A 15,282-nucleotide genomic window follows, 5' to 3' on the forward strand; every position below is an offset into this window, starting at 1 on the left:
AGTTTTGTCTGCAGCTACGGACAGAAACCTGTGTTCTGTGCCAGAGACAGGCAGTGGCTGGGGCGGGGTGTCAGCGGGCAGATACGGCGGAGCGGCGCCGCCGACACCCCGAAACGCCCGCGGGAGGGCTGAGCCCCCTGCATCTGAACCATGTGACCGGGACACCTGCCATGTCCCTCCGCGCTCGGTGAAGACGAGGCCAGGGCTCGTCACCCGAGAACCTTTGCTGCGATCAAGGAAGACAACCAGCTGCTTTTCAAACTTTTTATTTGGTGTTAACTCCACAAGAAAACAAGAAATCAGTTACTCTGGCGGACGTGAGATCGGAACAACATGACCACGGGGACACACCCCGAGCCCAGGGGTGGAGAACGGGGACGTCGGTGCTCCGGGTGCGCAACGCGCCTCACGCCACAGTGCGTTTCAGCGTTTTGCCAACTTTTTAATAAAAGATGCTTTTCTTTGTGATCATCCATTCACAAAACTAAAAACCACACGCTCGACTCGGCTGCTGAAAGCCCCCGGCCTCCAGCCACTGAGCTACGAAAACACATAAATACATCACCCGTGAGTCCCCTGCCCGTTGAGAACCCATCCCCACCCCCACCCCCCGTGGAAGGTACAGGGCCTTCCCGCCGCCGGTGCGCAGGGAAGTCAGCACCGGCGTCACCCACAGCCCTGTCTTGATACAAAGCAGCTGTCCAAAATCAACTGAGCTAAAGGTTGTGTCTGAAATAGATTTATTTGGTCTCTGCTACATCGAGCAACGATTTCTAAACTGATCGTCACCGTAGTGATTTTAGGAATTTACAACTTCCAATTTTTTTTTTTTTTTTTTTTTTTGCCTTTGCTGTTAAATTGTATTTCAGTGCAGATGCTAATCACGTTTTAGGAAGCTCCGGAAGAAAGAAAAATACATAAAACCTTATAAAGTCTGTAAAATAAATAACAGCAACGTAAACCTTGCACACGCGCGCGCACACGCACACACACACGCACACGCACCCACTTTAAAGTGTCAAAAGATGTGCTGTATAAAAACGAACCCTGCCGCATGGGGGCATCCGAGCTGAGCGTCCGTCAGGCACGTCAGAGCGAGGACACACCCCACTGGGGTCGCCCGTGCCACCTGGGGCGAGAACGGCAACACCACCCAGGGCCCGAGCGCCTCGTGGGTGTCGGCCACGTGGCCCCGGCCGGTCCCGCGCTGCCTGCCGGGAGCAGCGGTGAAGCGCTCTCGCCCCCGTCGCGCTTTTCTGCCCTTCCTGACATCACGGACGAGCTAAACCGAGCCTACAGAATCGGGGGTTTTGTTTTGTTGTTTGTTTTTGAATAATGAGTTCATTAGAAAGAAAAACAACGTGGTTTCCCAAACCTCGCCCCCCCCCCCCCCAGCTTCACCTGCCGCCCAGGGGGCGGCCGTCGTGAGCAGATGGGACTGTACGAGATGGACTGACCCCCAGGGTCCCCGCCAGAGCGGAAGGCGAGTCCCATGAAGCAATCGCACAGGTGGGGGGAACGGTTCCTCTCCCCGCCCCCCACCCACCAACACAACTTGCCCAGAACATTCTCTCAAACACAAAATGAGATCTAAGCTCTACTAAATCGCAGCCACCACAGGAGCTAGCTGCAGCAGCCGAGGTTTCTTCGGGGTGCCGAGGCGGCCCTTACTGCACGTCAAGCACTTGCCATTTCGAGTTCTGGAGGCTTCGATTCAACGGAGGTCACCAGAAGACCGTAATTTGCAACTAAGATCCAAACCACAAATAACCCAGAAGGGGTGTTTTGGCAGAAATGTAACTGCAACGTAAGAACAGGCTGGGGGTACGCTCTTCCCCCACTTGGCCTCAAACGCTACGCCCACACCCCAAGGCCTTGGCTCCTTCAGTTAGCAAGAAAATCACACATCACAGTATCTTCCATGATCCTCGAGGGGGGGAGGGGAAGTCCTAAGATAGAAAACACAGTCTTGAGTAAGTGTCTAAAAGCACACCCTCCTCGCAGCTCCTACTCCAGTGTACATGAGATCTGACTGAACGAACACCGTGGATGAGTCACCCATGCTCCCCTCCGGCCTTCGGAAAGGCCCCGATCCGTCGCAGGGGAAGGTACTTATGTCCCAGTTCTTAGAGAACAAAGCCTAGAGGTCCCAAAGCTCAGGTCTCTGGAGCGTGGAAGTGGCTGCGGCCGCCGCGGCGCTAGGGTACCAGGGACGGGGCCGCAGCCAGGAGGATGGGAGCTGCAGAAGCGTGGAAAGCAGTGAAACTTCCAGACAAGCACATGCACACCCATTCTTGATTCGACAACACAATCTAGTCTATTTCAAATGGCCAAGAATTTAACAGCTTGGAAAAAAAAAAAATCTTCAACAGGATAGCTGTCCTCAACTCTAAAATAAGCAAGAAGAGAAAGATAATTGCTGATCTGAATCAGTTAATTGAAGCAGAACCCTAAGTTGTTGTTTAGATTAACAGGCCTCACAAAAGGGTAATTTGCCATCACAGATCGTTTTCAAAAATTAATTTGCACTACGCTGCAGGTTTAGAGATGAGTTCGAGAAAAGAGCTCCTCTTCGCCAGGGCCCGCCCACTCGCCCCCGCCGTCCAAGCTGGAGCCTTCGGAGCCGGAGCCGTCGGAGCCGGAGCCGGCGCTGGAGGAGGTCTTTCTGCGGAAGCCGTTGGGTTTTGCTCCGGCGTCTCTCTCTCCTGCACACCTCGCTTCATAAACAGAAGACACCTGGGATTGAAGGAACAGTTTCAACAGATCAAAAGCCAGATTCTTCTCATGGGGGCTACGTGCAACACACTCTTGATACACAGAGATTCAGTAACAAATCGATGGTTTTCTTGGGGGGAGTTACAGATCGTGAAGGGTCTTACTGCTTCTAAGCAAAACAAACAGCGTCTCCTCCTGGACCGAGCGCCCTACCCGTGTATGTTCGGTCCAGGGACACAACACACTGCGTGTCGGGGCCACGACAAACAGTCTAAGTGCCGAGCCCGGGTGGGGACGAGGCCGGCGCAGGGAGCCTGCAACAAGCAAACCAACACACACAACCACACAACCACACGCTGTGGTGCGAACCAGGTGATGGGCAGCGAGGAAGGGGAGACGGGACCCGCGCACACACTCCAGACAGGTGGGCAGGGAAGGCAGTTCTTCTCGAGTGCTCCCGGGAGGGTGGAGAGTGAGCCCCACAGAAGTAAGAGCCAGAGCTTGCCCGAGACCGGGCCTCGGACCTGGAGCCCTACAAACCCCGTTGTGTGGGACTGCCCCCCCACACCAGGTGGTCTGTGCCTCTGTCCCCCAGGATGCTGAATGCAAATGGCAGCCCCTCCCTGGTCACAGGAATGACCAATGCCCCCCCCAACTCAGGGGGAGTGACGGTAGCACCCCACCATCCGCAGCAGCTGGGATGCTCCCCACCCCCCAAGTGACTGACAAGGCCTCCTTCCCGCAGTTACCGGCAGCGTGCCACCCCCACCGGCCACTTAAAGTAACCAGCAGCACCCTCCAAGCCACCGTAATTAGCAGCGTCCCCACCCCCGTAGTAACCAGCCCGCCCCGTCACAGCGACCAGCACCCCCGCCCGAGTCACAGGAGCCGCACCCCCACCCGTCACAGTCACGACAACCCCGTTTCCAACTGGCAGCGCAGTCCCTGGTTGGCCCCCGAGGCGGAAGCAGAAAGACAGCTGCGTGGAAGGAGGGAGAAGGGAGGGCGTGAGGCCGGAGGCACGCAAGGGCAGAGCGCAGCGACAGAAGGCCACCGTGGTTAGGAGTGTGAGTCGCAGAGTCCCAGCAGAGGCCACAGCTCATGGCTACACTTGTGGTCAGACACGCGGGCCTGAGTCGGTGCAGAACGGCACAGTGACAGCACCCGTCAGGTGTCGTGAGGGCCAGCGAGGGGACACCGGGCCTGGACAGGGCGCGGGGGACGGAGGCGGAAGGAGGTACAACAGCTGACGGGTGGGGCGGCCGGGGCCGAACGGTGTGTGAAGGTGACAGAGGCCAGAGAGCGGCTTCCGGGCTGGGGTGCGGCAGGGCGCCACTGGCCAAGGCGGGGAACACTGGCGGGGGAGGCCCACGGGCCCCTGGGTGCTTTGGGGGAAAGTCCTCACGGGGCCTGAGCCGACACGGAGCAGACAGACACGTTTCTTTCAATTCATTAGATGCCTGCCTGCCGGGAGCTCAGAGAGACCCGACGCGGCCCGGTGCCGGGGCGGAGACCCGGGAACGGGAAGGCGGAGGCCGCTGGGAGGGCTCTGTGGTGGCACCCACCCAAGGGCTCACGGCGGAGGGGGGACAGGCTCGGGGAAGGCCAGGAGATAGGCGGACGAGGTGGGAGGTGATGCAGACGTGGGCTGAGCGCCACGGAGGAGGACGGTCACACCCACGCAGCTGGGGGACCCCGGATGGGGGGGGGGCTCCCCGGGCTCCCAGGCTCCAGCCTGAGTGGCAAGGGGGGGTGTGTGGCCGTTAGTAAGTTAGTAAGGCGGACAGTCCACTTACCCTATTAAAATCTAACAGATGCTCTTCGTTACGGGGCATGCCTTTCCCATCTGGACTCTCTTCTATACCATGCTCTCCCTTGGTATTTGTATAACATTCTTATCATTTTGAGTGGAGAAGGGAAAAGAGGGAAGGGGGGGAAATTGCATTAAGACACGGTTATGAAACATGCATTCGTTTCATTTTTTGCTGAAAAGTCAGATCAGTTAGGTCCCCCAGCCCTCTGAGGGGTTGAGGCTGTCACTAACAGCAGGCATGGTCGTCACCGGCCAGCCGGGTGTGCACGAGCAAGCTGCCATGCCCGTTTAAGAATTCTTCTGATAAACTGTTTATCGAGTTATTAAAAAACAGGCTGGTCTGACACACATGCCCGTCATCACACCGAGGGACACTCGTTCACCACAAACATACTCGCCCCTGTAATGTGACAAATGACCAAAGGGACTGCAGACAGGAGGAGCGACCCAGGAGAGTCGCAGCCTTGCTTCCCCGCCCAGGTCCACACCACACTCCAGCATCTGGGCAACGGGCAAGAGAAAGGAGGCGCGCGGTCTGAGCAGGTAAGCGGCCCCCGGAGGGGATGGAACTGGAGGCTACAATTAGAAGGAATCAGAAATCACTGAAGGCAAAGGTTCTCAATCCTGGAGCTTGGAGAAGAGTCTGGCCGGCCCCCCGAAATCCTGACCGAACCACGCTGGGCCAGGGTCAGGCAGCAGGTCTGACGAGCTCCCGGGGGGCTCTGATGCGCGCCGAGGGCCGACACCCCCCCCCCGCCGCCACATCTTCGCCTAGACCGGCCTCCTACGCACCGGCCTGACTCGGACCCTGGCTTTGAATCCCTGTGTCAGAGTCCCTTAACGCTCCCAACCAAGCAACTGCCTCCCGCTGCCTGTGGCCCAGTCACGAGATGCTCAAAGAGCTGGCGTGCGCCCCACGTACGACCAGAGATGACGGGGTCGGCGCTCCAGGGCTGCTGAGCCCACGGGACGGCCCTCACTGAGGCTGCGCAGGCCACACCTCCCTCCCCGTGGCCTCTGGCTCTCTCTGCGGTCTCAGACCTCAAGGTTACCAGCTTGGGCTCTGGGACCAGACGGATGGACATCAGCGGAGCCCCGGTTCTGCCTGCACCTGTGATACAACAGGGCAGGCCACCGTCCCTCTGAGCCCCAGCTCCCTCATCTCTGACACAGGGTCCCCACATGGCCTCACGGAGTCCTGTGCAAGGTACAGCTATGGCCGTGTGCACTCCCAACACGGCGCTGGCGCCCAGAGACAACTATTGCTGCTACGAACCCAGACCCCAGCTTGTTCAGCCGTCCCAGCCAGTCACCTGACCCAGTTTTTGCGGTCCCCACGCCACACCCAGCTCCTTACCACGTGAACCAGGTAAGCGAGTGGATCAGGGAAGGAGATGATTTCCTGGACTAGGAGACGTGCCCGGACAGAGCTGGATCCAGCCCCCCGAGACCCCCCCCCGTGGACCCCTTCCCCTCCCTGTCCTGCTTTAGGGGTTCTGTACGCATGAAAGGAGAGTGTGCTGCCTGGGGCGTTAGGAAAAGGCAGTGCTGACCATGGACGCCGTTCACAGCCTCACGTGGACGGTCCCACGTTGCAGGCTAGGGCCACGCCGCAGGCCCACGCGATGCGCGCCCCTCCTCCAAGTATCGCCTCCAGAGGCATAGTGTTTAGCCTCTGTTTACAAATACAGACGATGGAGACACAGAGGTCTGGTCGCTGCCCCGGGGCCAGCAGCTGGCAACGGAGGCACCGCAGTCCAGCTCCGTTCTGTCTCCCGAAACCATCACCTCTGCAGTGTCCCTGCACGGCTTCCTCTGCAAGACCTAAATAATGCCCACGCTTACAGCGAGCCTTCCACACGTTCCGAATCCAGCAGGGAGAGCTCTAGAGCACCCCACCCGGACGATCTGTCAGGGCACAGAGTATCAGGTCCCCTGCGCCCCGGCTCCCTGCTCCTGGCTGACCCCAGCCCCCCGCACTCCCGCACAGCTCCCCTCTGCCAGGCCCACCGAGGTTTGCCGAAGGCATCCTGCTCCCGCACCAGACGGGGCTTCCGACCGGGCGCCTCTCCCTGCAGGCGGCCCCGCCATCACATGGCTTGTGTCCCTACCCCCTCCGGTTTCTGCTTGGACGTCTGCCCATCAGGAGAGCAAGAAAGAGACCCTTCTGCCCCTGCGTTCCTGGTGCCTGGCGCCTGGCACGAGGTGGGCACATAAGAAGTGCATGTGGCCACACACAGCAAGGCCAGCAGGGTCCGGGGTGCAGGGGGTGGGGCAGGGGGCTTCCAGGCCAGACGGGGCCCCCTGCTGCAGGGTGCCGGGAGAACCCACCTCGCTGAGCCTCCTGGCTCCTACCTTACTGTATAAGGGCATGGCCTCCCCTCCCCACCCACCCGCTTCCCGGGGAGACCAGAAGTTTCCAGGTCCACCCCCTAGTCAGAGCAGCATGCGCTTGGCGTCAATCATCAGCCAAGCTGGGAGCCTCAGGGGCAGAGGGGAGACACGTGGCCCCTTCCGTGAGTGGGCGACAGGCTCGCTGGTTTCCTGGCTAACCCGCCCCTGGGACCGTGTGCCCCCATCCCTACAGGCTGACAGGACCATGGCGTCACCATCAGCACCAGGTGACCGGGCAGGGATCTGACACAGCTGTGAGCAGAAGGTCATCCAAAAGCTTGGTCAACATTGCCTGTCCTCTGAGAGTTTCTCTATTTGTCACCTCACAGCTAAAGAAAGCATCGTGCACTTGCCTTCACGTACATCACCCGCCTGGCACAGGAGCCAAGGACCCACAGGGGAGAGCCAGGACGGACCCCGTACTAACGACAGAGAACTAGACTAAGGCTGTGAAGATGGCCCTTGACACGCTAACAAAGCACGAACTCAGTATCTGAAAATCACCCTACTCTCCCAAAGGGACTGGTCTTCCTTGATCCCCGGCCCTGCCTGCTGCCACATCCCTCTCTCCCTCTGGCACTTTCTGGGAGGCCCTCTCGCTGCCCGACTGTGGGGCACACGGCCTCCTTTACCTATATTCCAGTTAACTCATCTCTGACTTGACACACTCACCCCGTGCAGCAGGACAGACACATGTCAAGGCCAGATTTGCATTCCCATCACCCCGGCGCCCCCCTCGGCACCAAGTACACACAGCTACTATAGAGAACAAAGCTTCTGGACCACAGGAAGACAGCTTGGGTGTAAGCCTGAGCTCGATGGCTAATGCATGATTACGCACAGATCACCAAACCTGAATCTCAGGCTTCCTCATCTGAAAACTTCGGTTGACATCTCACAAGGCTACAGTGGGGCCAACGTATAAGGAAAGACTGAGAGCACCTGGTAAATATTAAAAGGGGACCCAGATATTGGCTAATGGTAAGGCCAACAGACCTTTAATAAATGCGGTTAAGTAAACCAAGAGGCTAAAAATGAAGTCTCTGGGAAGGAGGAAGACCAGCTTTGGGGGAGGCGTTGTGGGCTCGCAGCAAAGAGAGAAGCAAATACCCCGCCTTCCACCCTGGCAGCGAGGCTGGGCTGCGAAGGGAGGCCTAGCCCAGTGCAGGCGTCCTGAGCGCCAGGCTGCACAAGGCACGGTGGCCAGCAAGGGAGGTCACAAAACAACCGGAGATACGACAGACCCACAAATGTGGAAGTACTAACAGACGGCTTACACGCCCCTTCCGGCTCAAACAGGAGGGACTCAGAGGCTGCAGCCCACAGGGGCCGGGCAGCCCAGCCAGGAGCCCGCCGCAGTCTGGAACCCCACCCCCTGGAGCAAGCCCACGGCCTTTTCCGTCCTCGCCACCCCCCAGACTTCACGTCCAGACGTGTTATAGCTTCTGGGTATGCTCAACCGGGAGGCTCACAGACCAAATGTGCTACTGCCCCACGCCCCCCGCCGCCTGTCCCCCTTCAATCCCCCCCACGCTGCTCGCTCGTCACAGAGACTCACTCGCGGCCCCGGCCTCCTCTCCGAAACCTCCCCCCACCGCTCTCCCATCGCCCCCCCCCCCCAGCAGCGCCTGAGGCCAGCCACGGACCCTGTCACTCCCAGGCCCCCCACAGGAGCCTGGAGTCCCGGTCTGTGTCGTCCGCTTTCCAATTCCCTTTCCACTCTGTCAGAAGGGGCGCCTGGGTGACTCACTTGGTTAAGCATCAGACTCGGTTTCAGCCTAGGTCATGATCGCACAGTTTCATGAGTTCAAGCTGCACATCGGGCTCCATGCTGACAGTGCAGAGCCTCCTTGGGATTCTTTCCCTGCCCCTCCTCCACTCTCTCTCAAAATTAATAAATTTTAAAGTATTAAAAAACAAAACACATACCTGATGAGTTACCCTCCAATTTGCAATCTGTTAAACGACCTTCCCTTCCTGCATGTTAAACGTGACCTAATTCAGCAGAGCTCCCTGACCTCCTGATGGGCTCCTTCCCCATCTGCCTCTCTGGCCTCAGCCACACCCAAGCTGGGCGCAACGGGTCCCTGTGCGGCCACCTGCCAGAGATCCTCCTTCCCGGGCTCTGCCCTTCCCGGGCTCCCCAACCTGGACACCTTCCAGAAGATTCTCCCCGTAGCTGATGACCTCCACCCCGCGTCACTGGGATCCTGCCCAGATCTGGGCGAAGGCAGGCCGGTCCTGCTTCATGTCTCCCATTGCCTTTCCCCACATCAGGCCAAGGGCAGGACACAGCTCGCACTCATCTCCGTGTCCCCCGTGCCGGACGAAAGCCTCTTGGTAAGTGGTTTTTGGACTGATATTGATGATATTCATAGCGAGAGAACTGCTCGTAATGAATTAGAGATCTGAACGAAAGAATCAATGAGCAAACACAGGCCTCCTTACCTTCACACTCCGATGCAGGAAAAAGGGGAGAGTACAAAGCTTTTTCCCACCAAGTCTGTTTTTCTTGACTTCTATTCATTCCTTGAACATCAGTGTTCAATACAGGAAACTGTTGAGGTTAAACGAACACAGAAGAAGTTTACAAACTTATATAAACTTACAAAAGAGAAAATTCAAACATTATTAACTATGAATTATAAATCCAGGATTTTTAAGATGACTTTTTTTCTTTTTTTAAAGTAGGCTTCATGCCCGGCACAGAGCACAATGTGGGGCTTGAACTCAAGACCCTGAGATCGAGACCTGAGCTGAGATGGAGAGGTGGATGCATAACCAACTTGAGCCACTCAGGCGCCCCAAACTGATGACTTTTTCTTTTTGTATTTTAATACTATTCCAGACAAAGTGAATTTATTTATTTATTTTAAAGATTCTATTTTTAAGTAATTTCTCCACCCAATGTGGGGCTCGAACCCAGGCACCCCAACTAGGAGAACTTGAAAAGCCAAAGTGTTCACAGCATATAAAAGAAGTTTTTCTTGGGATGCCTGGGTGGCTCAGTCGGTTAAGTGTCCGACTTTAGCTTAGGTCATGATCTCACGGTTCGCATCAAGCTCTATGCTGACAGCTCAGAGCCTGGAGCCTGCTTCAGATTCTGTGTCTCCCTCTCTCTCTGACCCTCCCCTGCTCACGCTCGCTCTCCCCCCACCTCAGAAATAAAAAACATTTTAAAAAATTTAAAAAAAAAAGTTTTTCTTAAAAAGCACTTATAATGGAAACGGAATGAAAACCTTTTTAAAGATACAACCAAACTTTTTTTTTTTTTTTAATGTTTTATTTATTTCTGAGAGAGAGACACAGACAGACAGCATGAGTAGGGGAGGGTCAGAGAGAGAGGGAGACACAGAATCTGAAGCAGGCTCCAGGCTCTGAGCTGTCAGCAAAGAGCCCAACGCAGGGCTCAAACCCACAAACCGTGAGATCATGACCTGAGCCAAAGTCGGATGCTTAACCGACTGAGCCACCTGGGCGCCGCAAAACACAACCAAACTCTTACAAGGCAGAATATTCCCCATAAACATCCCAGATAAGGTAATTTCTCTACTTTGGAAACGCAGAGAAGTAACAGGCGGCCCCCAAGTCCCCACCGGTGTGTGGTGCTCTGGAGAAAAGGGAGGGCCTCTTCTCCTTCACACACTCGGGCAGGAGGGGGTCAGAGACCATGTGGAAGAGAAGGGAGCTGTACAGGCAGCAAATGACCAACAGGCAAGGTCTTTAGAACCCAAGCATCTGCTTAGCTGAGACCAGAGGACGGTGAGACTAAATGCACACAAGGCCTGTGAACGCTGTATGCGTCTTCACTGCTTCAGAGGATGATCCAGTACGAGTTCAAGTTCGAAACTGAGCTAGTTTAGCGGCCAATGGTCATCAGTCCTCTGACAGGATTCTGTTACTAGTTTCATGGGTCGAAAACTTTTTGATTCAATAATGTATTTATTATTATTTAACTAATGGGAAACACCCCAAAGTTTCATTTTTCATGTCACATATCTTTGCGGGAATATTCTCCAAGGAGAAACTGAAGACATGTACTGTCTGTCCGTAGAGGCCAGTCACTGTTCACAAAGCTCCTCCCCACCCCCCACGAGCTTACTCGACACTAGCGGGTCGGCACCTCCACTAAGCAGAACTCACAGGTGTGGCCTCATGCAAATGAAGCCAGCGGTAGCCAAGGTCCACAGCGTTCAATGTAATTACCTGCGCCCAGCACATAATTCACAGAACCCTGAGAGCTTTCTGGAAGGGCCCTGCCTTCACTCTAAGGCGCACCCACCCTCTGCCGGATGACAGCTTAGTGTTACTCGGGAGCAGCAAGAGGGCCCCTGGACAGAACAGTCGCCCACGTCCCCAAGGCACCACTGAAGGCACATGGATCCGGAGGCAACAAGGTCCTACCTGCGTCCCGGGCAGCTGTGGAGGGATGAGCTTTTCCTCCTGCGAGGGCAGTTACACGGCTCCGGCTCCGTGTAGCCCCCGGCTGGGGACCTCGGGGGCGGGGCCAGGTTAAGAAAAGGGAAGAGAACTCACCCCGGAGGGTGGGGGCCGGCCGGGGCGCACAGGAGGCTGGAGCAGGACAGGCAGGGAGCCGCTCGAGGGCAGGGTCCACGTCCCATGGGCCTGTGCACCCCCGGGGACAGGGCACACACAAAGCGGATACTCAATGTCCGTGGCCTGAAGAAAAGGCTCCACCTGCATGCAGGTCCCGGATTCTCTGGTGTGCTATCCTCTGCCTCCCCCGCCCCCCAGCCCCCCCCAGCCCCCCGCCCCCGGGCTGAAACCACTGTTAAAGCCACGCCAGTTTCTGCTATGGTTTTAGGATGTTTTGTGCGTCCTCCCCTTGAATGTCAACTCCAAAGGCAGAGACTTCTCTGTGCTGTTCGATGCTACAGTGAATACACATTCGATGAAGCTGCATTATCTTACGGCCTCTTTCCACTCCGCTATCTCCAACCTCTGGGTTGCCCAGCAAAGATGACCACGCTTTACATAAATAACGTCCACTGTATGCGCGGATTCAACTTCTGGTTGGCGGGGGATGGAGGAAGGGAAACTAGGCGAGAACACAGCAGGGCGGGCCAGGTGCCTCTGTCGCAGCTCCGCTCTGCCTCTCCTGCAAGCCTGTCTTCAAATCGCACCTTTGCTGAGAGCCGGCCTGAGCCCCTACTTCTTGGCAAGTCCTCCAGGCACCCGGTGTGCCCTCTCTCTGGCGCTGGCACACCAGCGAACGCTATAATCAGCTTATAGAGCAGGTTCCCAAGAAACATTCGAAAGCCCGACCAGAAAGGTTTCTGGTCCCAGATGGGACACTCAAGTTCTCTAGGAGCCGGGGGCTGGGTAGTGGCCCTGCCCAGAACTCCCACTGAGCTCCCAGGTCCTGCAGGACCAAGGTGACCGGTGTCCCTCCTCCGGGAAGAGCACTGGAACGTGCCCCTCGGCCACAGTCAGCCCTCAGTTACCAGGTCTGGAGGGAAAGGAAAAAACACAAACGTAGGGGCGCAGAGTGTGTGGAAGACGAGTCCTTCCTTACTGACAGCGAGCGCCCCGCGGGGGACACTCGGGGCTCTGTCCTGGACGCGGGGGTTGGTGGCACAGGTGGGCCGGGCGCCACGCCCCCCACGCGTCGGAGCCTCTGCCCGCCAGGCCTCCTCTCCTGGCCAGACCATGAACTCCCGAAGACGGCCCAACCCTCTGTGCTTTGTGCGGCAAAGCGCAGGCAGCAAGTCAGCGACCAAGTGAACGACAAGGACATCATCGCCTCCACCTCAGGCACAAACACGGACGCCGGAGGCACGCCCGGCGCTCCCCACTTGTACTCTGTGCCTCAGGAGCCGCGAGCTAACTGCTGGCCGGCGCCCTACATGCGTGAGAAGCTCCGGGCCCTTTCACCTCTGCTCAGGCTGTTCCTTCTGCCCTGGGACCCTCACTGCCAGGAGGGCTCTGCTCTGGGCTCCCCCGCCTCCTGGGCTCACCTCTGCCGCGCCATCTACCGTGTGAGCTACGATCACATCTGCCCAAATGCCCTAAGCGACAAGGAAGTGGCTACGGAAATCACAGTGCAGCCGCCCACACCGTGGAAGAGTGTGCAGGGAACCGAAAAGGAAAAGGGATTGTAACAACCTGCCATTTCTGTGAAAAGACAGAAGAGAAGAAGGAACACACGTGCGGGAGGATTTGCTCCCACAGGCATGAAGTATCCCGGAAGGCCGTGCCGCAGCGCACACTCGGCTGCTGGGAGGGCCCTGCTCCCTGTGTGGACAGGCCCTCCGGTGCCTTCTGGGTTGGGACCCTACGACTAAAGTACCGATTTCAATTAAAATAAATACTCTGCTTACACACTGGTCTTTGTGCCGAGACTGAACTCTTCAAGGGCAAGAGACAGGCACCTAACAGGTATTCAAAACATGTCTGCTGAAGTTGGCTGAACTAAACAACTTTTGAAAAGAATCCACGTTCCTGGGCACCAATGTTATTAGAATTCCTACATTTTAAGTTTTTTTTTTTTTTTTTAAATTATGTTATCTTCAAGTAAACTCCACACCCAACGTGGGGCTTGAACTCACGACCCTGAGATCAAGAGTCGGTGCTCTGCCACTGAGCCAGCCAGGAGCCCCTAGAATTCCTACATTTTAGTCCACTTGCTCTGAAACAGGTGGACTTTAAATCGTGACCTTTATAGCGGGGCTCGCAGACTGCCCCCTCCCAGGAAGGCCATGCACGGGGACTCCCCGGGACTGACCGGCCGTGTGGGGGTGGAAACGTGGACACTCCGGTCCCAGCCTGGCCCTGCTGTCCTGTCACACCATCTCCCAACCTCTCCAGACCTCAGAACGCTCTCTGATGTGGGCTCTGACACCACTCTACACGCAGCACCTCGGCCCAGAGGCTGGGGCCGAGAGCAGCAGTTACAGGGAGACTCGTGGTCGACCCCGCGAGGCCCTCTGAGGACTGTACTAGAAGCTTTCCAAGACAACCCAGAATTCTGAGAACATATAAATCTATCAACATACTAGAAAGCGAAGGATTATGGCAGTGGTATGATGCAGAATCTCGCTTCTCCTCTCTTTTTCTTTCTTCCCAATCTGGAACCAGGTGAAATACAAAGTACATAAAGGAATGTTCAAGGATAAAAAGCGGAGCAATCAACAAACAGATAAAGGGTAACAACGTTACTGGTTTTCACTCCTGGCAGCTCGGATTTCAAGGTTTCTGTGGGGTTCGGTTTACGCGTCTCTGGGGGTCTCCAGGTGGGCTAATCAGAGCAGTGAGTCTCTGGGGAGCCTCCTGTCACCACACGCACTCAGGTGCCACTCAGGCACTGACCCCGCAAGTGAGAAGGGGCGAGTCTGTATCCATAAGGAGTTTATAACCTAACGAGGAAAAAGTACACAACTGACTCATGAAAAATGGGAAATGCGGGGCGCCTGGATGGCTCAGTCAGCTGAGCGTCCGACTTCGGCTCCGGTCTCGATCTCGCGGCTCTCTGAGTTCAAGCCTGGAGTCGGGCTCCAAGCTGACAGCTCAGAGCCCGGAGCCTGCTTCAGGTTCTGTCTCCCACTCTCTCTGCCCCTTCCCTGGCTCTCACTGTCTCTCTCTCGCTCTCAAAAATAAGCATTTAATAAACGGAAAACGCAAGAGAAAAAGAGGCACAAGGTGCGTGAAGGAGAAGGGAGAAGTTATTTCTGATGCGGGAGGAGAAGGAGAGAGGGAGAATTAGGGAGCGGTCGAAAGGCGGTGGGACCTGGGAGCCTTGAGGTACAGGGGGTATGGGCAGGATGTGGATACGAGAGAGGTGGGTGGAGGGGCACAGGGACAGATGGCAGGGAGGACCCAGGGGCTCTCTGGCCGCTGGTGGCAGGACAAGCAGACACCTCCAACTCTCTCTTTAACAAGCTGCTCCTGGAGAAAGGCCGGGCGCTGCCCATCAAGTAACGGCTGAGAAACAGGCAGATCACTGTGCTTCTTGGTGGAACAGGTTACCTCAAGGGTTGTTTCTTGCGCACTCCACCTAACCTCAAGCCACTTCTCACGAATACTCAAAGGGTACAGTGACTCCCATTCACAAAACTACCACCACTAATGAACCTCGTCTGGCAGACTGAACCCATCATCCTCACAGCTCGAGGAATGTGGACGTGGCAGGGAGTGAGGAGCCTCGGCTTAGTTCCGCGGAAGCCCTGCTGGCGCACGTGGACTGTGGCCTGGCCTTCACACGTACCACAATCCACGTGCCAGCGCTCGAAACGGACGCAATTTGTCCTTCGTGTGAAGCCTACGGTCTCCGATGGATGTGCGTCTCGGAGGCCCTCGGGTGGGCTCGGTATGTAAGGAAACCCTCGGCTCCGGCTTCCGGC

The 15,282-nt window shown here is 56.6% G+C and overlaps 1 protein-coding gene across 5 annotated transcripts in view; it reads right to left on the minus strand.

Moving 5' to 3' along the window:
- Nucleotides 1-250: 250 nt before the first annotated feature.
- Nucleotides 251-15,282, minus strand: part of KIAA0232 (KIAA0232 ortholog) — an 84,398-nt gene continuing 69,366 nt past the window's right edge. For 4 of the 5 annotated variants that reach the window (XM_039232140.1, XM_039232143.1, XM_039232144.1 and 1 more), the window contains 3 exons: nucleotides 9,371-9,479; nucleotides 4,512-4,609; nucleotides 251-2,736 (listed from right to left, as the gene is read on the minus strand). In XM_039232140.1, coding sequence (XP_039088071.1) covers nucleotides 2,542-2,736; nucleotides 4,512-4,609; nucleotides 9,371-9,479 — 402 coding nt within the window. In that variant the 3' untranslated portion in view covers nucleotides 251-2,541. The remainder of the gene's footprint in view (nucleotides 2,737-4,511; nucleotides 4,610-9,370; nucleotides 9,480-15,282) is intronic. The other variant, XM_039232142.1, reaches the window with a different exon arrangement.

This window comes from Hyaena hyaena, unplaced genomic scaffold (assembly GCF_003009895.1).
Source record: "Hyaena hyaena isolate Hyena2069 unplaced genomic scaffold, ASM300989v1 scaffold_63, whole genome shotgun sequence".
NCBI classification, from domain to species: Eukaryota; Metazoa; Chordata; class Mammalia; order Carnivora; family Hyaenidae; genus Hyaena; species Hyaena hyaena.